The 23,087-nt window shown below is 46.4% G+C and overlaps 2 protein-coding genes across 12 annotated transcripts; one reads left to right on the top strand and one right to left on the bottom strand.

Moving 5' to 3' along the window:
* Window positions 1-1,817: 1,817 nt before the first annotated feature.
* On the bottom strand, window positions 1,818-3,784 carry LOC130385214 (uncharacterized). Of its 2 annotated transcripts, XR_008895976.1 has the most exons (8): window positions 3,335-3,784; window positions 3,170-3,240; window positions 2,745-2,921; window positions 2,427-2,485; window positions 2,291-2,353; window positions 2,140-2,202; window positions 1,918-2,049; window positions 1,818-1,834 (listed from the first exon to the last, which is right to left on the bottom strand). XR_008895976.1 is itself a non-coding variant. In XM_056593612.1 (7 exons), exons 1-7 carry the CDS (start codon window positions 3,505-3,507, stop codon window positions 1,966-1,968), a joined length of 690 nt encoding a protein of 229 aa, XP_056449587.1. In that variant the 5' UTR covers window positions 3,508-3,784; the 3' UTR covers window positions 1,917-1,965. The 2 variants fall into 2 exon arrangements, 1 of the variants encoding a protein (XP_056449587.1); XM_056593612.1 differs by lacking the exon at window positions 1,818-1,834 and having other exon boundaries at window positions 1,917-2,049.
* Window positions 3,649-22,873, top strand: rabgef1 (RAB guanine nucleotide exchange factor (GEF) 1). Of its 10 annotated transcripts, XM_056593602.1 has the most exons (12): window positions 3,649-3,836; window positions 4,300-4,376; window positions 10,960-11,153; window positions 11,323-11,531; window positions 12,477-12,560; window positions 13,980-14,000; window positions 14,705-14,871; window positions 17,009-17,093; window positions 18,329-18,461; window positions 18,639-18,730; window positions 19,105-19,361; window positions 19,985-22,871. In XM_056593602.1, the coding sequence occupies exons 3-12, from the start codon at window positions 10,975-10,977 to the stop codon at window positions 20,429-20,431; spliced, it is 1,674 nt and encodes a 557-aa protein (XP_056449577.1). In that variant the 5' UTR covers window positions 3,649-3,836; window positions 4,300-4,376; window positions 10,960-10,974; the 3' UTR covers window positions 20,432-22,871. The 10 variants fall into 10 exon arrangements, with proteins under 10 accessions (XP_056449577.1, XP_056449582.1, XP_056449578.1 ...); XM_056593603.1 differs by lacking the exons at window positions 3,649-3,836; window positions 4,300-4,376 and adding an exon at window positions 10,200-10,306 and having other exon boundaries at window positions 17,012-17,093; window positions 19,985-22,873; XM_056593601.1 differs by lacking the exons at window positions 3,649-3,836; window positions 4,300-4,376 and adding an exon at window positions 10,200-10,306 and having other exon boundaries at window positions 19,985-22,870.
* Window positions 22,874-23,087: the final 214 nt, after the last annotated feature.

Genomic DNA, 23,087 nt, shown 5'->3' with positions numbered 1-23,087 from the left:
TGCTAGAGTTCTAACAAAGACCAAAAAATTTGATCATATTACACCAATTCTGAAATCGTTACATTGGCTTCCTGTAGGTCAGAGAATTGATTTTAAAATCATGTTGCTAACCTATAAATCCCTACATGGTTTAGGCCCAAAATATTTAACTGATATGCTTCCACTACATCAGCCTTCTAGACCACTAAGATCCTCTGAGACCAATCTGTTAATTATCCCCAGAGTAAACACAAAACATGGGAAAGCAGGATTTAGTTACTATGCAACAAATAGCTGGAATAAACTCCCAGAGGATTTAAGACTTGCCCCAACTCTGAGCACCTTTAAAACAAGACTGAAGACTTTTATGTTTGCTATAGCCTTCTGCTAAAATCTTAAATACATTGCACTTTCTAAAAAGCTTTTTAACTTTGCCTCTATTTTTTATTTTAATACTAGAATGCCTTTTTAATTTACCCATTTCTTTGCATATGTTTTTCTTTTACTTATCTATTATTATTTTATTTTATTGTATGACAATGTTTATATGTGAAGCACTTTGAGTCTGCCTTGTGTATGAAAAGTGCTATATAAATAAAGTTGCCTTGCCTTGCCTTGCCTTATCATTCCCTGACCTGTTTGAGCGTTTCCGTTTCTCTGCATCATCAATAATTTATATAAACAATATTCTCAGCCCTCACATCGCTCACATGACACATCGTGGACACGCTCTCAGATCCGAGCAAATTCTTTGTATTGGACTTCGTTTTTTTGCCAACGGCAGTTTTTTGTATAACGTCGGTGATGCAGAGCCTGTGTCCAAGGCAACTGTGTCGGGCTGTCCGAAATGTGACACTTGCACTGAAACGGCTATTATGCACGTTTGTAGTGTTCCCAAGTCACAGACCCACCGGACTTCTCAAAGAGTTCCACAGAATTGCAGGTATCAGTCTAAGCAGTAATTCATTTATGTCATAAAGCTTTGAGACTTGAAGCACTAATCAGTCAATTTGATATATTTTAGGGTTTCCAGGTGTGATTGGCACTCACATTCCTATCATAGCTCCTTCAATAAATGAAGGAGATTATGTGAATAGGAGATCTGTCCACAGCATTAATGTACAGGTAGGCCTAAATAGTAGCCTTTAACATTCCAAATTAAATATACTTCACCATACAGCTAATTACTGTTCTCCACTGTGAAGATCATATGTGATGGAGCCCACATGATTAACAATGTGGAAGCGAAGTGGCCTGGGTCTGTGCATGACTCACGAATGTTTCGTGAGTCTACACTGAGTGCCAGATTTGCCCACGGTGAGTTTATATACAGTATATAGTTATATCCTATGATCAATATTTTGTTTCCTCCTATTGCAACTGAAACAATAAACGGTATGTTGTATTATCATAGGAGAGTTCGATGGTTACCTACTCGGAGACAGAGGGTACCCCTGCCAGCGCTATCTGCTGACCCCTTACCCTGACCCTGAGCCTGGCCCACAGCAACACTACAACTTGGCTCACTGCAGGATACGAGCCAGAGTGGAGATGACCATCGGGATACTCAAGGCCCGGTTCCAGTACATTCGTAGGCTCAGGGTCACCCCAGAGAGAGCTTGTGACATTATAGTGGCATGTGTGGTTCTCCACAACATTGCCACAATTAGAGGAGAACAATGTCCTACTCTTTCCCCCTGTGATCCAGGTATTAATCCTACCCCCCCTGCTGATGCACGAGATGGAAGAGCTGTTAGAGACATGATATGCGTCAATCATTTCTAACTGACCCATCACCTCCCCAATGTTGAAGAACGAAAATATGCATCTCATTTTATGAGGTCTTCTTTATTTCCTAGAAGGACACATTTTGTACAGTTGTTAATCCTTTGTTGTTGAAACAATTAAAAATCATCCACCTGTGGGCACGTCACCCACCTTTAACTGATGGTCCAGCATTTGTATTTCCATTTTTGTCTTTGTGATCTACAGCCTTATATGGTCCATTTCCAGATGAAATTTGTTGATTTGTGCTTGCAAATATACCTTATACAGTTGTTTCACAGGGAGCTATACGAACATAAATGACGTTAAATTTCCCAATGCCATGTCTACTTAGCGTCGTTGTAAGTTGTGGGTCAATGCTGAACAACATCTTACTGAGGTAAGCTGTTCTGTGGAGGTTGATGGACCTTCTTCCTCAGTGTAATTTCCAGCATGGCTCTGTTAGAGAGAAAGAAGTTGCAAGTTGTATTGTGGAACAACACTATTAACTGAAGCCAAAGTTATTTAAAAAAAAAAAGGTGTATACTTCAACAGGCCTCTCTGCATCTTCCCTCTCTGTGGCAGCTGATAAGGTGTCTTCACCATCCTCCTGTAATGAAACAGAATGTTTGTGTTATATTCTACCAATTATGAAAAATCTGTGGAATATTAAGAGTACTTACAACAGCATGGAGGTCAGTTATGGCAGAAGGATCAACGAGACAGATTACACCATCAGTAACTGATAGAAGATGAAGATTAGACAGTTGATGATTACCCAGAAAAGTGCCCCACCTAATTTAAACACAATTTTTCAAACTCTGAGTCACCTTAAAATAGATTGATATCTGTAAGCAAAAGCAGCCAATTGCAAAGAACTGTAGCCTACTGCTACAAGAAAAATCAGTGTGCCAAGTTGTGTCTAAGATGAATGGGTGGCCATCACTGAGCGAACACTAGAAAAAGGATTAACGTACATGCCATTCATTTGAATAACTTACCTATTATGTAGGCCCCTGTGTCCTGGGGCGTGGGTGGGTCCGATGAGCTCCCCCCAGAGATGCCCTCAGCAATGGGTCGTCCACTGTTCTGACTGAGGGCCATCTTTTCAGCCTCTGTGAGAGGTGGTGGTGGTGGACCGCCACCTGTTTTGCGGGCCTCAGCCTTTTTTCTGTTGGCTATAATGGAGGTCAAATTTAAATACATACAGAAAACACAACTTTGGAGACTTGTATGTATAAAAGGCATTCAGGTGTTGCTTTCATAGAGACAATATTAAATACTGGCAGTGTTGGGATTTCTCTTTTTTTTGCAGATTTCCCTAATTACTTAAATATATCCATCACATGTTGAATAGCCACTAAATGCTGTTTAATGAGGGCAGGCTAAACAACATCACAATTGCTTGTACTTTATTATACCTTACCTGTTTGAACTACATTTTTATATTTCATCTTTAGCTGCTGCCAAGTCCGTTTGGTGCCTGTTGGGTTGCACCTGTGCTCACAGACAAAACATATGGAATATAATTGTTGAATAAGTGGGACATTCAAGACAAAACATTTCATTTTTTTCTCAAATTAATACTCACGCATTGACTCGGTCAGCAATTTTCTGCCACGCAAGCTCCCGCACTTTTGCTGCTGCCACAGTATTGCTTCTTTTTAAAAATATATGCTCACTTTCTGCATACGCAGTCATTAATATTTCCAACTCCACTGGGGAGAAGTAGGAGGATCGAGGCTGTTTACCACTTGTTGCCATGGTGAATCATGTTATCTGTGCTCCATTGATGAGGGCTTTTTATATCCTCATGCACAAGCTTCACTCAGGGTTACCTTGACTCTGAGTTGATTGAACTAAGTGTTATCACCTGTTCTGAAACCGAAAACTTAGAGTTTGACAGCTCAGAGTAGGTCAACATAGAGTTAAGGTTTTAACTCAGAGTTTGTTGAACCTGCTTTCTGAAACGGGCCCCTGGACAGCTCATTGGTGATGGCAGAGATGATGAGCCAACCAGCCATGCTTCCACACTGGTCTTGGAGTGTGGGGTGGCTAATAGCCCTGGAACTGGAAAAAGCAGAAAGAGAGAAGTACAGAGGAGTTAATGATCCATGGTACTTCCCGCTGTGTCCCACCCATTCCCAACTGGCAAGAGACTCCAGCGTCGGCTGGTCTGTTTTGCTTCAAGGTATAAACCTTGTTGATTACCTAAATTCTCAAAACACAAACCAGTCTACAAAGGTCAATATTTTGCAAAAGTTAGCAGTTGCATGGATGTCTTTCATCCATTACCTAAATGCACTATCGCTCTAATGTGGGCTTACATATTACTTCCTTCATGCCCTGTGTCCTGGCCAGTCGAGTAGCAACCAGCTGGCGCCCCGGAGCCGAGCACTGTGGTGTGGCAACGCAATGTGGTGTGGCAACGCACTGTTGTATGGCCAAACACTGTAGTCTGGCAATACACTGTGGTCTGGCAACACACTGTGGTGTGGCAACGCACTGTGTGGCAGTCAGGTTTTTTTCTGCTTCTTCAAATGTTTTACGTCACAGTTGCGTCACAGTCTTCGTTGTTCGACTAGTTTGACCGAAGTCAAAGAAGAAGAAGAAGAAGAAGAAGACATGCACCTGTAAGTATTGAGCGTCTTTATATACCTAACTCTAACCCTAACCCTATTTTTCACTTTTATATCCATCGTCTAGCTAATTAGCATATGTTTTGGGTTAGGGTAGTCTGGCTGAGCGGAAATGGACAGCGTTTATGGCGCTAGCGTCGGATCCACCGCTACTCCTCCCCTTCCTGTTGCTGGCTTTCCCGTATTGTGCTTCTCCTCTAACTCGGAAACTAGGCAGTATGGCGAGTTTTGAAGAGGACTTTGACGGCGCTGTAAAGCTAGTATGTTTGGCTCTTTCCATCGAAAATTGCAAAGAACTGCAAAAGATTTACTTACAGCATTTGCTGAGGAAGAAAGATGTTCTTGCACTATTTCGGATGGACACCGTTGCTGCTTCCCGGGGTTAGCCCCGACCTAGACGATTGTGATTGGTTTAAAGAAATAAAAACAGGCCAGCCCAGTTTCCCCCCAGATAGACGGCTCTAAATAGCGTGGTTCCAGACCATTCTACTTCCTGTAATTTGGTCTGGCTTTGCGAGACTAGGGTTAGGTTAACCCTAAACCTAACCCTAACCATCGAAGAATCGATTATTTTTCCCACCCCTAGTAAATAAGATGCCATCTAATCCCTACTGTGTGTTACTTGATGGAGTGTAGAGCTAAGCTACAAAGAGTTTATATTGTGGCGGATGTCAAAAGCAGAGGCGTGATATTCTTTCAGTGACTTTATCGAATCGTTTCAAGAGTACACCAAGACCTAACTCAACCGAGCACTTAACATCAACTGTCTTCACTCACTACTCAATAACTGACTTCCTCAAGCAAAGCATGATGGGAACACATCAACAACCAATAGCAGTCGTATAAACAAGGCAACAAACATAGCCCCGGCGCTACATTGCCCCGAGCAGCATGTCGCCAGTCCTCAGCCGACAACAAAGTCCTGATAGCAAAGGGGTGGCTGCCGCCCCCACCTGTGAGCCCGTGGGGTCGCATGCCCCAACCCCCCACTGTCTGTTTGAGTCGGAGGACTCGTCGGTGTGAGTGGAGTCGTGTTGGGTGAGCTGGGTGTGTCGGGAAATCCGGCCGCCAGGGGGCGGTAGGGTGCCAAGCGGTCTCTGTGCAACACCACCACCCGCCCACGGACACACATCTTCACCCGATACACAACATCGGAAAGTTGTTTCAGCACCTCACAGGGCCCAACCCACTGGCTGGTCAGTTTGGTAGACTCCCCCTTTTCCCGGGTTGGATTGTAGACCCACACCCTCTCCCCAGGCACGAAGGGGCGGCCCTGGCAACAGAGGTCATACCCCCGCTTTTGTCATTACCCCACCTGTTCCTGACGCTGCCTGGCAAACTCGTGAGCCTCTGCCAGACGCTGCTGAATGTCCCGCAGGTACTCGAAGCCCCATATCTTGGGGAGATCATTGTCGGGGGGGGCGCCAAAGGCTATGCCCACAGGCGTCCACAGGTCTCTGCCGAACATAAGTGTGGCTGGTGTGCACCCTGCCCGTGCTCTCTTGCACCGCTGAGCGATAAGCCCAGAGGACAAGGGGTAGGTGGCGGTCCCATTGTCGCTGGTGTCGTGAGGTGACGTAGCCAGTTGCGTGGCAAGCGTCTGGTTGAACCTCTCCACTTGCCCGTCGCTCTGGGGGTGGAGGGGTGTCGTCCTGGTCTTGCTGACCCCCATGCCTTTGCACACCTCAACAAAGACTTGAGCCTCAAAGTTCCGCCCCTGATCGCTGTGCAGTTCCTGAGGTACCCCAACCCGCTCCATGGGGGCCCCCACCTGGTATTGCTGCAAAGGGGCATAGGAACGTCCAGTTGGCCCCTTCTTAGCAGTGCAGGATTCACAGCAGGGAACGAAAAGCTCTGTGTTTTTCCTGCAACAAGGTCAGTAAAAATGCTGGCGCAGCTTGTTGAGGGTCTTGGCCACCCCATAGTGTCCTGCCCCCACTGAACCGTGGACAAGGCAGTGACAGCTTGCTGGGGGGGGGGGGGCGTGCCTGGTTGTCAACCCAATGTCCCACCCTGGCCAGTGTGGGGTCACTGTCCTGTGCTGCCTGCCACTCCTGGTCTTCCATTGCAGTCAGCCAACCTTCATCTGGCCCAACCTGTCCTGTGGCAGCTACCTGGAGAGTAGCTCCATATCGCTCCTCCGGGCGTTCACAGTGTCTGCAGTCCTCATAGGGGCGTCGGGCCAGGGCATCTGCATTGCTGTGCAGACGCCCAGCTCAGTGTGGGACTTCAAAATCGTAGCCCTTCAGGGCCTTGATCCACCGGGCCACCTGTCCCTCAGGCTCCTTGAAGCTGAGCAACCAGGTCAGGGAAGCGTGGTCCATCCGCAAAAGGAACCGCTGGCCGTAGAGGTAGGGGCGAAAGTGTTTGAACGCCTCAACCACTACCAGGAACTCACTTCGGGGGGGACGCAGTAATTGTGCTTGGGGCGAGACAAGGAGTGACTGTAGTAAGCCACCACCCTCTCGCCCCCTACTCCCTCCTGCGACAGGACTGCCCCCAGTCCCACGTCACTGGCATCAGTGTCCACTATGAAGCTGTGGCCAGGGTCAGGAAGGGCCAGGATGGGTGCGGTTGTCAGAGCAGCACGGAGCTGGGCAAAGGCGGCTGCACAGTCGTCCTCCCAGCTGTACTCCCTCCTCTTGTCCATGAGAAGGTGTAGGGGGTCGCAATTGATGCAAAGTCACGGACGAAGCGTCGATAGTATGAGGCGAGCCAGGAAGCTGTGCACCTCACTGACATTTCGGGGGATGGGCCCGTTCCTTACCGCCGCCACCTTGGCAGGGTCCGTAGCCACGCCTTCTGTCCCCACCACATGGCCCAGGACCCTCTTGTTTGGCAAACCCTAGTCGGTGGGCTCACAGTGTAATGGGCAGTGCCGTGCCAGTGTCATTGAGTGCTGCACCAGGTTAGTTTGGGAGCAGTCCTGATTTCGTGCAGCAAAAATGTCTGTAAGCAGGTCTCGCAGCTGTTGGCTCTGCTGATCATCGAGTCCTTCACTGCTCCGCTGGTAGAGTTCCTGGATAGCGTTGTCAACATCTGACGATGGGGCTGGGGAGTCGTAGCCTCCACGGAGGTCGCTGTTGTCGTAGGCGGACAAGGCGGCGCCATTGACACCACAGGGGATGGCGACAGTGGCTGTGGAGACAGCGGTGGTGCGGCGCCCGGTGAACACGGCTGGGCTTGTGTACACCCTACCTTCCCCCCATGACGGCGCTGGAGGGTCAGCATCTCCGTGCCGAAGTGAATGGTGTTCCTCGACACATCCACCCTAGCCCCCAAACGAGTCAGCAGATTCAGCCCGATGATGCAGGGGTCAAGAATTTCGGCCACCCAAAACTTGTGGGTGGTTTCGGTGTTCCCCACCTTCACTGGCAGCGGTAGTTTCCCCAGCATCCCAGCTAGTTCTCCGGCCACTGTTCGGATCTTACAGTCTGTGGGCATCCATCCTGTCTCTGGAAGCACCCCTGGGCGCACAATGGAGATGGTGGACGGTGTCCACGAGGGCCCAGCAGGGCAGTCCCTTGATGGAACAGAGGAGGTAGAGGCTGTGTGCCTGGCCCACTCTACCAATCTTGTCATTGTTCTCAATGGGGTCTATGGTCGGTTCGATGGGTGGCAGCATTAGTTTCCCGACTGTGGGGCTCTGTGGTGTTTTGGTGCAGGGGCGGGGGCGAGGCAGTTCGGGGCCCAGTGCCCCACTTCTCCACAGCGCCAGCATGGGTCGTTGAAACAGCGTTCCCGGTACCCGTGGGTTGGTCGACGTCGGTCGGGTCGAGTTGGTGACGGACAAGCCTGGCAGACGACCCTTCCCTCGACGTCCCCTTCTTCATCGCTGACGTTGGCCTGGCACACCTTGGGACCTGGTCGTTTGCATTGGGTCATAACAGCCTCCACCCTCTCTGCCTCCTCCAGCGCAGCACTGAGGCTGGTCGGTGCCATGATGCGGAGGGGTTCTCTCAGCCTCTCTGGTGTGAGGCCATGGATGAAGGCGCCCAGGGCTAGCTCCTCATGGGCTGCTTCCTCAAACGTGGGGTAGCCACGACATGCATTGAAGAACACATCTGCGGCATAAGTACCCAGCGTCTCACCCTCTTGGCGGCGCCGGCGCGTGAGCTGGTCCCGCATGTTGTCCTTTGAAACCTGTTGGCCAAACTACGCTCCAATGCAGTCGCCAGTATCGCATAGTCTAGTCGCTCGGGGGGGCGTAAGGTCGAGCAACAACTGCAGCGCCTTCCCCTCATGTGCTAGAGCAACGTGGGCAGCAGTGTCTTGGTTGTTCCACCCTACTTGCGCTAGGTACGGCTCCAGGTGTTCCATGGTGCCGGGCTAGCGATGGGCATGCTGGCAGCAGCGGCCCGTGGCGAGGCGGTCGGCGGCGCCCTCTCGCCGGCGGTCAGCGGCGTCCTCTCGGCGGCGACGATCAGCGGCGAGCTGTCAGCAACGGTCCGCGACGCCCTCTCTATGGCGGCAGCCAGCGATGCCTTCTCGTCAGCGGCGCCCTCTCGACAGCGACAGCCAGCGTCGCCTTCCCCTTGGCGGCGATCAGCGGCGAGCTCTCGGCGCCGTAGGTCAGTGGTGGCAGTCTCTCTGCACTGGACACTCGTCAGCGGTCAGCGTGCTCAACTTCGGCTGACACCCGTCTTGCATGGCGGCGGGGAGCACTGGCCCCGTCGGGTCGATCACTCATCTCTGAAGGAAGATCTTCGTGAAGACGCTGAAGAAGAACTTCAATCTCGTGAAGTTTCTTCTCTAAATAGCTTCTTGACATCGCCATCTTCATAAGGGGTATTATTTTTAGAATATCCCACTTCTGACACTAATGTGGCGAATGTCAAAAGCAGAGGCGTGTTATTCTTTCAGTGACTTTATTGTATCGTTCCAAGAGTACACAAAGACCTAACTCAACAGCGCACTTAACATTAACTGAATGTCTTCACTCACTGCTCACTAACTGACTTCCTCAAGCAAAGCATGATCCGTCGTGTAAACAATACAACAAAAATAGCCCCAGCACTAATCTGTTGCTTGTTGACGACTTCCTGCGTACACAAATTTGGTGTGCTCCTGAATCCTCGCTAATAGCCTTCCGAGTTGCACGTCATCCTTTTGAAGTCATTTACGTTCTCGGGCGTTTATAGCGTTCCCGTTTGACTTTGTGATTGTGCGATGAAATTTGCTAGTCGTTGTTTATGGTTAGCTACATAAGCCTCTTTAGCATACAATTTCGAAAACAAACAACGCAACTTTACATTATTGTACAGTATTGCATGCACAGTAAGACCGTGCAATGCATAAATTGGTGACCGGAATAAATTAGCAATGTAATCAAGTGTGTAAGAGCATTTAAAATCGACCTTTAAATGACCAATGTGGTACAAATACAAAGAAAATAAATCTCTTTACGGGCGCAGCAATTTTAGTTGAGAGCGTCATCACTGCTCTCGGCCTGCTCTCAGAATTCCGAGAGATGAAGACAAAATGGGGGCGTGCCTCCGAGAAATGCCGCAAGCTGGGAGATTTCCGACATCCGACTCGGAATGCTGGCGTCCGCGGATTCAGGAACATATTTGTCTTTGGAGTCGTCTTTAGCAGAATGAAAGGCATTTCAGAAGATAACTTTGAATTTCCTTTCTGGTTCAGTACTTGAAACCAGTTTACTATTGACTATTCGTCTTTTTAGGATATATATATATATATATATATATATATATAAAGCGACTTATAATGGATGGAGAGCAATAGCAAAATAACCAAATACGAACATAATTCATTATTACGTGTCGACGTTCATGCAAAGGCGGACATTTCACCGTGATCCTGAACGCAGCATTACCATAACCGGAAGAGGCGTTGATTGTTGACGTTTTGCATTAGCCTAGCATTGCTAGCATTGTTGTCCTTCACAGCGTTCTGCCAGGGCGGTAAGGGATCATCTTACGTGATTTCAAAGTCATTGTTTGTCGGATAGTCGAGAAATGCTAGTGACTTATCGACGACCTCACGCAGGAGACCGTGGCACGATAATGCATAGTTGTCTTGCCAGCCAAACGTTTACGTTGTAGTTTACACATGATTGTTATTAATACATAGCCTGAGCGTTTTCTGTTTCAACATGACGACATTGTTCCCTTATAAGAGTCGAAAAACGGTCACATTTGACTGTTGTTAACGGATATGCATGCCTGTGAAAGGGCGCCTATATATGTGTCGAGGCCGCAGTGCGCACACTGTTTACTCAGTGTGTTGTCATGCAGCATGACCCTTCCTCCGGAGGGTCAGGACCCCTAGTGTTGTCCTCGTGTCCAAGGGTTGCCCACAATCTGACACCTGTTTCGACTCTTCTAACTCATTCATGTATTGGTGTTTGTATGCAATGCTGTTTCATAACGATGCCCCATTCCAAACCACCCATCCATTAGCAAAACGGTCATGTTTCAACATGTAATGTGAGCACAGTAATGCTGATATCATAATTGATTAATGTGGCCTTTTTCAAGACCGTTCCCTCCTCATGTAAAATCTACCGTTGTTTATGGTCAAGGATACGATCCCCATTTGAACATGTTCTCACCAGACGAGTCGGCCTAAGATGAGCCAGAAGCCGGAGCGCCGCGGGATCCACGTGGACCAGTCGGAGCTGCTCTGCAAGAAGGGATGTGGTTACTATGGCAACGCAGCCTGGCAGGGCCTGTGCTCCAAGTGCTGGCGGGAGGAGTACCAGAGAGCCAAGGAGAGACAGATCCAGGAGGACTGGGCCTTCGCAGAGAAGTAAGTAGCGTCGGTTTCTTTGGCGTCTCGGGGGGTTTCACAGTCAGAAACATTCACAGAAAAAGTATGGATAATAAGTTGAATTAGCAACTCCACACAGAAAGGGTATTGCTCGTCAGGGGGTTCTCGGTCGTGCGAACGCTAAATCCTGCAACGTCGCTCTGGTCAGGCTGCAGCGCGAAGAGGAGGTGGCCTACGCCAGCAGCCAGGGGCCCTCCAGCCAGCCCGGGCCCCAGCCCCAGGCCCAGGCCACCCCGCCCCATGCCGCCCTGACCCCCTTCTCCAAGTTTGAGGAGAAGAAGACCAACGAGAAGATGCGTAAAGTCACCACGGTGAAGAAGTTCTTCAGCCCCTCCACGCGCATAGCCCCCAAGAAAGGTACGGCACCTCAAACATTGACACTGATCGGGGGTAGAAAAAAGACAAACCACCAGTACGGAAATGGCTGAGGGTACTCAGCTTATACACGTTGTCACAGGGATCCTGTGATAAAGAGATGTTTACCGTCGAATACTGTATATATTTTGTAAACGGACACCGTGTGTTTGACACCATATTAAAAACATTACAGCTTGTTATTGTGCGTCATTCGTCCTCTCTCCTGGTGTAAGAGAGGTTTGGGTTAACTCTCTTTCTCTCTGCGTCTGGGATGGTTGGGATCCGAGACGTTCTTATTGTACCAGTGCTGTATTACCTAGAATAGCCACATGAGGGCCAAGTCCTCCCAAAGCACGTGGGCACGGTTTACTGTGAGCTCCCTGATGGCGGGGCCACACCCAGAGGGCCGTTTATACTCCACAGGCCACGTTGTTACTCCACATTAAACGCTCCTTAAAGCACTGCCTGTATTTCCATTAAGGTTTTCCTGGCTTGGGTAAGGTTGTGCTTTAGATGGGGACAAGAAATTTATCTGTTCTGGGCTTCCGCTGAATCCATCCCATCAGATGTTGAATTGCGCCCAACACCACATTCTCCATTCTTCATTCATTTTGTTCACTAAAACCAACACGGTTTCTCTGTTCTGCCACATCCAGACCCATTGATTTTGATAATATATCATCAAATAAGTGGGACTGCTTTATGGTCGTACGATAACGATGTATAGTCTCGTCCAGGCCACGGTCATACAAAGAGATCACACCATGCAACTTCACCTGGGGCTAAACATGAAATGACAAACCTTTTACCTTTTTGGTTTTAGTGGCTCTGTGTGCGTCATCACTTTGTCTCCCCTCTATCGCTTGCCCCTGCGTTCTCTGCATCCTCTCTCCGTTGCTTCCCATCCGGGCCCTCCCTCCCTCCCTCCCTCCATGCTGTTGGCAGGGCTTGTTGAGAGGGAGGACAGGACCCTCAGGGCTTGGAGAGGGATCTTCTCCCCCTCGTGGGAGTTGGGTTCTCCTACCGAAGGTAACGGCTCTAAGGCTGCTGTGGGGTTCCACTCCCTCTTGGTTCACCGATGGATCCCTTTTAAACAGAACCCCACAAACACACGTGTAGCCATTCACATCACATATGTAGGCAGGGCTCAGTTTGACAAAGCCCTGGCATTAGTCCTAGTGGCATTCACTAGTGTAGTCTACTATGGTACATTAAAGGGGTAGACCCATCATTAGTGTTATGAGTGACACTTGTGTTTGTCCTATGATTACTCCTCTGGGTCTATTATCTCTTTTACATGAAATAGTGAATACAACAGTGATTTGGACTCGGTTTGCATACTGTAGACGAGCCTGCTCAAGGCAAAAAGCAAAAGATTGTAACATCATGGGTTTAGCATCGGGTCATGGGTGAACCACGTCTCATTCACAAGGCTACATTGTGTGTGTGTTTGTGTGTTTGTGTATGTGTATGTATCTAACCCAGCTGGTCCTATAAGGGCGTGGCTTAGTGGCATCTCAATGCGATTTCCGTCTCAATTGAAGGATTCTAAAGAAATCCATATGCAAATGTTTTGCTGCTTAGCAAGCGTTTGTTAGAGATTGTATGTAAACGGCATCAACTCAGATTGAAGGCATATGTTGAGAGGCTCTCCATATTCAATCACATGACAAGCTTGTCAGCGGGATGCTTCAGAGAGGGCTGAGCCAGTTGGCAGTGACCAATGAGTTTGAGGTTTTTTTCAATGAAGCACAATGAGTCTGGAAAATAATATTTTGCCATTTCTTGTAGGGGTTTGGCTCATTCGATCCGGATTCTAATATATTAATATTCTTGAATTGAATTTTCGTTTCAAAATGTATACTCGATTCAGTACGAGGGGGTATTATCTTTAGGATCTTCTGCGGCACGCTTTGCGCTATGAAAAGCAGTTTAGACTAGAGTGCTTAGGTTGTTGCCATGTTGATTGCAATAATGTAAACACACAAAGGCAAGCCAACGAAAAAGTACATCCAAATATACTTTCAATTTGAATCACATTTATTGGTATAGCCCTTAATCAAAGTAACAGCCTGGAAGTCTCTAAATGTATGACCCCCACCTAGCCCTAGCCCCCCAGATTGAAAAAAAAGCTTAATTAGCAGGGAAGAAGTCCTGAGAAGGAACGGAGACTGGGGGACATTTTAAGTTGTGAATCCATTCAGTTTTCTCTTGGAATGCAGGGCTTTTCTTGAATTGCACATCCTTTGGTGTGGTGCTAGCTTCTGTCTTTAAACTCCTCTATGCATCTTCTAAGTTTGATTCAGATTGGTTATGCTTTGTGTTTTCACTTTGATTTCTCTTGTTGTTTTTCCTTTTGATTGCTACTTACCCATTCTGTTCGTTGTTTTCACCACCGACCCCCGCTCCCTCCTTCCCCCTCCCCCCAAACGGTCGCCGTGCCCGCAGCGCTGGTGGCTAGGCTGAGAGGTCGGTATCCCACAGTCTGTCTGAACAGTCCATCATGCATCCTGAATACACTCCGCAGACATACAGCAACAATCGTTCATTCATAGAATCCAGATCTATTGACTATTTTAAGACGTTTTCATTGTCTCTCTAAACGATGGCGTTAGGCACTCACTTTTGATTTGTCGTCGACACATTTTGTAACGCTTAGACATAATCCATTAATTAATAAGTTTAAATAGTTTGACTGCTCAAACTATTCAGAAATCCCCAGCATCTATGTGTTTATGCTGGCGTAGGGCTGCCTAGTGATACAATTTTGCTCTGCCGCCTAACATGCTCATAACCTTCTAACGGTAGCATTGTTTCCGACGCACTAGTGCTTAAAGTAGAAATGTTATTCTGTTACCAGATATGAATGCCTCTACAAATGTTTCATCTTAACATCCTCTATTTGTATGCGTCGCTTTGAGTAGGTTACTTTCTTTATTCTGCCAAATGCGAACCGGGGATCTCTGTATTGGGTGCCCTAAAAAACCACTCAAAAGAGAGAGTGCTTTCGGTCGAGTTTGGAAGAGTACCTTCTCTTTGCAGTGCAGAGAGAGATTTGCCGGTTGTTGCTTTTCATCTTTAATCCCAGAGGTATCGGCCAACTAGAAAATCAAGTAGTTGACGACCAGGAAAGACAATGTTGTAATATCTTCTGGCTGCTCTTCACTCCATAGAGGGCCACGAGGGGAAGACCTCCAGCCCGTCCATCAGCCGGCAGGCCAGCTTGGAGACGGACCGCGTCTCCAAGGACTTCATGGAGTTCTTGAAGACCATGCAGCGACCAGGCCGGGAGATCCATAAGCAGTGTCGGGCCTTCATCGAAAGCATGGCCAACAAGAAGGTAGAGCCCCCCCCATCTCCAATATAGCATGGACAACAAGAAGGTAGAGCCCCCCAACTAGGGCTGGGCAATATTGCAAAAAATATTATCACGATTATTTTTCCGATATCGATCGATATCGATATTAATCACGAGATATAATATTTAAAAAAAAAAATAAATAAAAAAAAATATATATATATATATTTTTCTCTTATTTTCATTGTTGTTGAGAGGCTGTGTGTGTGTGTGTGTGTGTGTGTGTGTGTGTGTGTGTGTGTGTGTGTGTGTGTGTGTGTGTGTGTGTGTGTGTGTGTGTGTGTGTGTGTGTGTGTGTGTGTGTGTGTGTGTGTGTGTGTGTGTGTTAGAGATGCGCGGATGGGCTATTATTTCATCCGCAACCGCATCACAAAACGCTTGATACGCCCGCCATCCATCCGCAACAATTTTTTTGACCAATTTTCAAAACCGCACCTGCCCGCCATCCGCCTGTTGTTTTTAGGTATATGCGCTGTTGACGCAAGGCTAGAAAGTTCTTGCCTGTTCTTGAAAGGAGACTGATCCAATGCCGCAAAGATATTTAAAGGATAAAGTCCCTAGTATGAAAGGCTATGTTCTAGCCTATCCCCAGAATATTATCAGTGAAGTGACGTCTGTCTCCGATCGATGCACAGGGAGAAACTTTAAAATAGACAAGCACATCGGCAAACCTGACCTTACCATAGGCTAGTAGGCCTACACTTTATCATTGTAATAAAACGCAATTTGGTACACCATTTTAATATGGTAATATAGCCTACTGTGTTGTTTTTTTTGCAAAATGAAAGATAGCCTTTTAAGGAAACGCCGACTCGAGCCTATTAATTCTGAAATTTCACCGCATTGAAGGCTATAGGCTACTGGAACAAGCCCAACACTTGCCTGCTTGCCTTGCAAATCAAAGTTTTCCGACTATTTTTCTTACCTTCTTTCTTAGGTGTTGATGTTACTGAGCTAGAAGTTTAACTTGTTCTGCACATCTCGTGCTGCCAATGCCTGATGTCACTTCTGAGTCAAATCACTCCATCATCTCTTTGAAATTCCATATTCCACGAGTGGTAGGCTACAATGACTGGCTGTTTTAAAATATAACTTATACGAAACAAAATAACCCAGGCAGTTTCATCTACTGTCTCATAACTTGCAGGTTTGTGGAGACGCGACATGGGACGGATCGTCACTTAATTTAAACTTTTTTGCTTCCGTTAGTGTGTGTGTGTGTGTGTGTGTGTGTGTGTGTGTGTGTGTGTGTGTGTGTGTGTGTGTGTGTGTGTGTGTGTGTGTGTGTGTGTGTGTGTGTGTGTGTGTGTGTGTGTGTGTGTGTGTGTGTGTGTGTGTGTGTGTGTGTGTGTGATAGAGACAGAGAGGCCAATTTACTGCCTGATGAGAATTGGATTATTTCAAAATGTGCTTGGAAGTAGGTAACGACATTTAACAATGTGTATATATTTTTGAATTTCGTTGGTTAAACCGCCAACCGCCCGAATTTAATTAAAATATTATTTTTTGTCACGTCACCCGCCCGATCCGCAGTTGCAACCGCCAACCGCGCATCTCTAGTGTGTGTGTGTGTGTGTGTGTGTGTGTGTGTGTGTGTGTGTGTGTGTGTGTGTGTGTGTGTGTGTGTGCGTGTGCGTGTAACGGAAGCTCAAACATGCACCAGGGAATGGGCGTGTACTTGGGCATTAACCGCAAAACTGCGATCTGACTATTTTGTTTATTTCTGCCGCATTGGCTGTCGGGTAAATCCATATCAGAAATGTTTTTTGTTTTTTTTTCATATCGAGCATTTATATCTAATGCTTATCGTCATAATCGACGTGAGATTTATCGCGATTAATAATCGTAATCGAGTTATCGCCCAGCCCTACCCCCAACTCAAATAGAGCGTGGCCAACAAGAAGGTAGAGCCCCCCCAACTCAAATAGAGCATGGCCAACAAGAAGGTAGAGCCCCCCACCTCCAATAGAGCATGGCCAACGCGAAGGTAGAGCCCATTCCCCACTTGCAATAGTGCATAGCCAACAAGAAGGTCGAGCCCATTACCCACCTCCAATAATGTCCCACGAAGCATGACGGCATTCCCGGATTAATGAAGGGTTTGCCCCCATCGTTTCAGCAGGACCTTGGTGCAGATGAATTGTCCGAGTGCGTCCAAGACTTCTACCAGAACTTGTCGGATCGTCTGATGAGCCACTTCAAAGGTCTGTTAGGAAAGGTTTCCATCTGTAATGAACCTACTCAGATTCTAGTGTGAAACCCATGATAAGAAACATTTTTCCAGTAGGCCTACAGTGTTTCCCATACATAGACCAATGTGTGGCGCAGCGCATCAGAATCAACACCAAGTGCCACAAATTGGCACTTGGTGTTGATTTCTTTTCTTTTTTTACACAATTTTGAAATGTAAATATCGTTCCGTTCATTCATCTCCGCATAGCACTCATTCTCCCCGTCATTCTCGTTCGCACACGCACACGCAAACAGAGACAAGCGCGCATACATGCCAATGGTGCGCAGGAACACTACCACTTCCAGATAAACCCGCGTATCACTGATACACTGCAAACGCACTGACAGCGGATTCGCCCGCTTCATCTCAACGGGCCTACAAAGGAAAACCCGAAGCAGCGGGATATTTGCGATTAATGTGAACTGCGGTTATAGTTTATATATATATATATTACGGTGTTAGACCCCCGGCCGTTGTGCCGGCGATTTGAATTCGCTCTGAGTCTGCAGCATGGACTGGAGATCATCGGGGAGTGGGCTGTTTCACTTTGAAATGTATTTTTTGTGCGATTGCTCAATTACGCGAATGAGCAAACGCGATGCGACACGCCCCCCCCCCCCCCCCCCCCGTCAGGACTCATCATTGTACCTTGATTGGTCCTTTAGCTTAAATATAGCTGGACATCTTACACTGAAAACAACTGCTGATAGATGATTTCCCTAACGTTTCTACCATAGGCTGAAGACCCTTTAGTTTTTCAGTAACTTTTAAGCCTTGTGAGACCATATCCAAGTTTGTGTTTCTCTGTGAATATCAGTCTGGCCTTGGCTAGGCTGCAATTTATTTTCACATATGGCGTAGCCTTGCATTTTTCAAAAAGAACCAGCCAGTCAGATCAAATAACTTGGTGACGCTATTGCTCTCTTCGCTCGCTCTCTCAAAAACATGTTCTCCAATATGAAAAGCATTCTGTGCAAATTAATGATCTTTTAACCTCGTTATTCGTTCTCTTTCATCAATATATATTGTTTGAATTTGTTTGTCAATAACTCAAAACTCCCTCCCCCTAGTGCTGATTGTCCTAACTGGTTTGAGACCAGTCTGATCTGCACAGAGAAACAAAATGTGAACTGGTTCGATCAGGCTGGTCTCAGGAGACTAGCCTTCTTTACCTTCAGTGGTTAAAGAGCTCCCTTTGACCTCCAGGCTCGTCTGAGTCTGTAGAGAGGGTGATGGACCAGGTGGAGAAGTACATCATGACTCGTCTGTATAAGAGTGTCTTCTGCCCGGAAACAACCGACGATGAGAAAAAGGACCTTGCCACGCAGCACAGAATAAGGTATGAAAGCCACTTAAAATAAACCCAAAATAACTAAAACTCTATGGGATATGGGTATTTGTCTTAATTTAATAATAATATTTTTTGATTTATTTTTAAAGACTATTAAATCATTTCACGGCACGTTCTTCAGAAAACTGTGATAATTACGCGTGTGCGCGTGTGTGTGTGTCCTAGGGCATTGCACTGGGTGACCATTGAAATGCTGTGTGTGTCCATGGACGAGGAGATCCCTGAAGTGTCGGACAATGTTGTCAAAGCAATAACGGGTCAGTAACTGGTCATATCAGTAAGCTGTGAAACAGGTTCTCATATTTCCTTACCCTTAAATAATAATATTTATAATAGTTTAGTATATTATTGATTATAATTAGTGAGTTCTTTGTGTTTTATAGTCATCAGAGGGCCTTTTTTTGCTAATCTACTGTTTTGTTCGATACATGGTTTTTAGTATAACTTGTTTTTCCAACCCGTTTAATTTTTTCCTTATATTTAGTTTGCCTGTAATATATAATATTCCGTTAGTAAATTGTTATGTACTTTTGTAGTTGCGAACTGTATGGTTTTCAAAAGTGTTCTAGCCAACCCGGCCCCACTCCTGTGCTGCGCCGTCCTTGTTTAACCCAGCCTCCCTCTCCTCTAGACGTGATCGAGATGGACTCCAAGCGGGTGCCGCGGGACAAGCTGGCGTGCATCACACAGTGCAGCAAGCACATCTTCAGCGCCATCAAGATCACCAAGAAGGAGCCGGCGTCGGCCGACGACTTCCTGCCCGCGCTCATCTACATCGTGCTGAAGGCCAACCCACCGCGGCTGCAGTCCAACATCCAGTACATCACGCGCTTCTGCAACCCCAGCCGGCTGATGACCGGCGAGGACGGCTACTACTTCACCAACCTGGTCAGTGTGTTGTCTCCAGGGGGGCGTGGGTCAGGGATGGGCAACAGCTGTCTGTCCTCAATGGGCGTGGGTCAGGGATGGGCAACAAGAGTAAAGCCTGATTCTGTTTTTTTTAACTGAATTCTGATGGGGGTTTGTGATCCTGATACCTCACAAGGATAACAGCTGGACCTGTTGGTTTTGATCTGCAGTATTCGTGTGCACATGCTAGAAGTTCATGTTATGTTATATGTAATGCAGCTATCATAATAATTCATTTTATTTCAGGGCGCCTTTCAAAAACTCTCAAGGTTGCCTTACAGTTAAGATAAGCAAAATACAAGTTAAAAACAAACACATTTTTCAAATTAACAATACAAGGTATTTATTAAATTGGCGGGTGGGTGAGTTAAGTGTGATAGGCGAGTGAGAACAGGTGAGTTTGGAAGGAGGATTTAAAGGTGGGAAGAGACGCTGTAATACGTATGGATAGTCGGGAGAGAGTTCCAGAGGCCTGGGGCAGCGACTAGTGTTGTGAAACACCCTGATGATTTCAACCGTGTCCGGGACTTTGCAGCGGGACAGGGCCTTGTATCTGACCTCACAAAACGTGTCTGGCGTCTTTTCCCCGTGGTCTGCTGCAGTGCTGCGCCGTGGCGTTCATCGAGAAGCTGGACGCCCAGTCCCTCAACCTGGACACCGACGAGTTTGAGCGCTACATGTCCGGCCAGGCCTCGCCTCGCCGGCCCACCGACGACGGCGGCTGGCCCCTGGAGGCCGGGGCCTCCCATCAAGGCGCCGCCGCCGCCGCCGCCTCCTCCGTGGCCGTGAACCCGGCGCTGGCCCAGCTCCACCACAGCCTGGAGCAGCTGTCGGGCCTGAGCGAGCGTCAGGACCGGCTGATGGAGGGGGCCCGCGGCCTGCAGGAGGAGCTGGTGTCCTGGGAGGAGGGCGTGCGGCGGCAGGTGCAGGACATCCTGGAGAGGTACCCCCTGGAGGTCCGGCCCCCGCCCGCCTCCGCCATCGACACGGAGAACGCCGAGACGGACCGGCTGCCCCCGCCGCTCACGCCCCAGGTGTTTGCTGGCTAGGGCCCTGACGATGAGGAGGAGGAGGAGGAAGGGCGTAGGAGCGATTCATGAGTTGAATTGGTACTCAAGTGGGAATTTCATTGCGAAGCCGGTATCGCTTCAAGAGATTGTTAATAATAATGTTAGTGTGTTTCGTTTTACAAATTAATAGGAATACTTCATAGAGGTAACTATTCAGTCAATCAAAGGTTATTTAAAGAGCGCTTGTCCTTCAGAATGGCAATACAAAGTGCTTCACTAGGAAAACACCACCAGGAGAAATTATTTAAAGGCTCAAAATTGGAATCACAGAGATAATTTAAGAGATAGAGTTGAACAATGACATAATTATTTTATTATGAATTATTATTTATTTTTTATTACCTTTTACTGTTTACTCTTCATGGGACTTTTTTAAAAGAGGTGGAAACTCCCACTTTAAATCTGAAATCCCTCCGCACAGGTGTTTGAGGAAACATTTTCTTATTCACCTCAAACAGGTAAAGCTAATGATAGTAATCAGTTTTATCAAGGCATGGCCAGATTTTATTCCTTTTTTAACATTCGATTTGTTCCCACTTGTTAAAGTGATGAGTGGTAATAAGATAAGCTAGAGCCTCATGGGAAAATACAGATATCCAAGTTTGGGTTTGGCCATGAATATCGGTTCATCCTTTGGTTTCCACGTATAAGTGCATTTTCTCTTCATCTTCATCTTGTCTACATTGTCATTGCTTTGTTGATGGCTACACTTTCCCCAGGCGCAGGCAATTGCTTTTGAAATACTGCACACTGCAACACTCCTTGCTTGGTCATCAACTGAAACTCACTCCCCCAAGCCCTGATTTGTCCTATAATTGTAGATAATGATGGGGGGTAGTAATGGCATGCTAAAGCCACTGATTCTAACCTCACACTAATGTTGCTTGACCCTCCTGACCCAAGACCTGACATGGTTTGACCATTAGTTGTAAGTCAGTAGGGTATTGTAGTTCTGAATGAGTCTCTGCATGGAAAGCAATGTAGACTCATGCTATCAATCAGTTGGTCCTCCCAACCATTAAATCATTGTATTCTTTTAGTTTGTTCAATATTTTTTCTCTTTTTGTAATGGGAATTTCCAAGAAGTAGCAAGAAGTCAGGACACTATACTGGCTGAAAATTATACTGAGATAGGGGAATTGTTACCCCTTTCCCAAGCAGAAATAAACAGAGTAACTACAATAGTCTAGATATTTATAGTTTTCTTTTATCACAGACACATTTATTGGTAGATTTCTTTACCTTGACATGTTTCGACGGATATGCTTTCGTCTTTATCTCAAGTCTCAAGGGTATCTCAAGTGTAGACACAATGAATGAATTACAAATACAATAGTCTAAACAATGTTTTGTGCTACTGCAACTCCTGTGAAAGTCAAAAGGGAAAATTGTATTTGTGCAAGTATGACAGTCAAAATAAGAGCTGCTTCCTGTTGGAGACGCCGTTATACACTATGTGTAAATGTTGTATGTCAGGGGAAGGCCTTTAAAGCCTTTAACATAGACCCACCCCCCAGTTTCCATAGTCACTTTTATCATGGGTAAAACCATGTGCATTTTTTTGGGAAAAGATAAGAAAAGTGTCTTAATTGTAAATCCTGGGTTTCAATTTCAAAATCATAACAATATTTACATTTTCACAAATATCATTCTGTTAGACAAAGGATTGGTGGGAAAGTATGGGCTCAGGCAAACATTCAGTGATAAACCATGTGTTAGAATTGATTGTGTTGGAATCCTGCTTGAAATTCTTGAGCTGTACATAAGTGATCAAAGGTTGATAGATAAATTAATGCTATTTTAGTGGTTGCACATTTTGTAAAAATGTATTATGATTCTGTATTTTTGGTTGCAGTTATTTGTTTATAAATGTAAACATTTTTGAGTGGACTTCAAATTATCTTTTTGTGTATTGGTTGTTTTATTCAAAATTCCAAACTGATTTGAAGTGCATGTCTATAATGTGTTGGTACTGACCTCCCTGCTGTCACAAGTGTGCTGCTATGATTGATAATTATTATTATTAAATGGCAAGTTTAAAATGCATTCTTTCAACAGAATTATAAACAATGGGTTGTTGAGGCATTTGGTCCACTGCATTTAGTTAGTGACTGGGTGTACACTCAGTTTATCTTGTCCAATAAAAAAAGGTTTGAGTGTCTCAATGCAGATAGCCTTATTTTTCAACCGCACCAAGGGCATCTAAAAATCTCTCCTTCCCTACCTCTGTCGAACTCTGGATTTAGCCTTTGGGCTATTTCTTTCAAAGATCAACCATCAGCTTTAGTTACCTTTCTCTCTCCCATGCAATGGTAGCATGCACCCTTATTTATATGCATTACTCATTGGGTCCTGTCTTGGCATGATGTCTATAAATAGGTTTGTTTACAAGTTTACAATGCTTATAAATCGTCGAAATTTGGAACACGACCTTGTAATTCTGAGATTAGAATGCTCAGAATTCTGAGATTAAAGTTAGAATTCTGACTTCATTCTCAGAATTCCATAGTTCTGACTTTAGAATGCTCAGAATTCTGACTTTAAAATCAGAACTATGGATTTCTGACTTTTTCTCAGAATTCTGAGATTAAAATCCGAATCTGAGTTTAGAGTCAGAATTCTGAGAATAGAGTCA

This window comes from Gadus chalcogrammus, chromosome 7 (assembly GCF_026213295.1).
Source record: "Gadus chalcogrammus isolate NIFS_2021 chromosome 7, NIFS_Gcha_1.0, whole genome shotgun sequence".
NCBI classification, from domain to species: domain Eukaryota; kingdom Metazoa; phylum Chordata; class Actinopteri; order Gadiformes; family Gadidae; genus Gadus; species Gadus chalcogrammus.
Note: the sequence above shows the minus strand (reverse complement) of the source record. Positions and strands in the feature narration are given on the sequence as shown.

Excerpts from the sequence above, each read along its gene's own strand:
- LOC130385214 (XM_056593612.1), bottom strand. The coding sequence starts at position 3,507 with ATGGCAACAAGTGGTAAACAGCCTCGATCCTCCTACTTCTCCCCAGTG. Across the intron at positions 2,354-2,426 it reads TAACTGACCTCCATGCTGTT|GAGGATGGTGAAGACACCTT; the intron begins GTAAGTACTCTT and ends GTTTCATTACAG. Across the intron at positions 2,050-2,139 it reads CCACAGAACAGCTTACCTCA|CTCCCTGTGAAACAACTGTA; the intron begins GTAAGATGTTGT and ends ATGTTCGTATAG.
- rabgef1 (XM_056593602.1), top strand. The coding sequence starts at position 10,975 with ATGAGCCAGAAGCCGGAGCGCCGCGGGATCCACGTGGACCAGTCGGAG. Across the intron at positions 14,872-17,008 it reads AAAGCATGGCCAACAAGAAG|CAGGACCTTGGTGCAGATGA; the intron begins GTAGAGCCCCCC and ends CCATCGTTTCAG. Across the intron at positions 18,462-18,638 it reads GCCACGCAGCACAGAATAAG|GGCATTGCACTGGGTGACCA; the intron begins GTATGAAAGCCA and ends TGTGTGTCCTAG.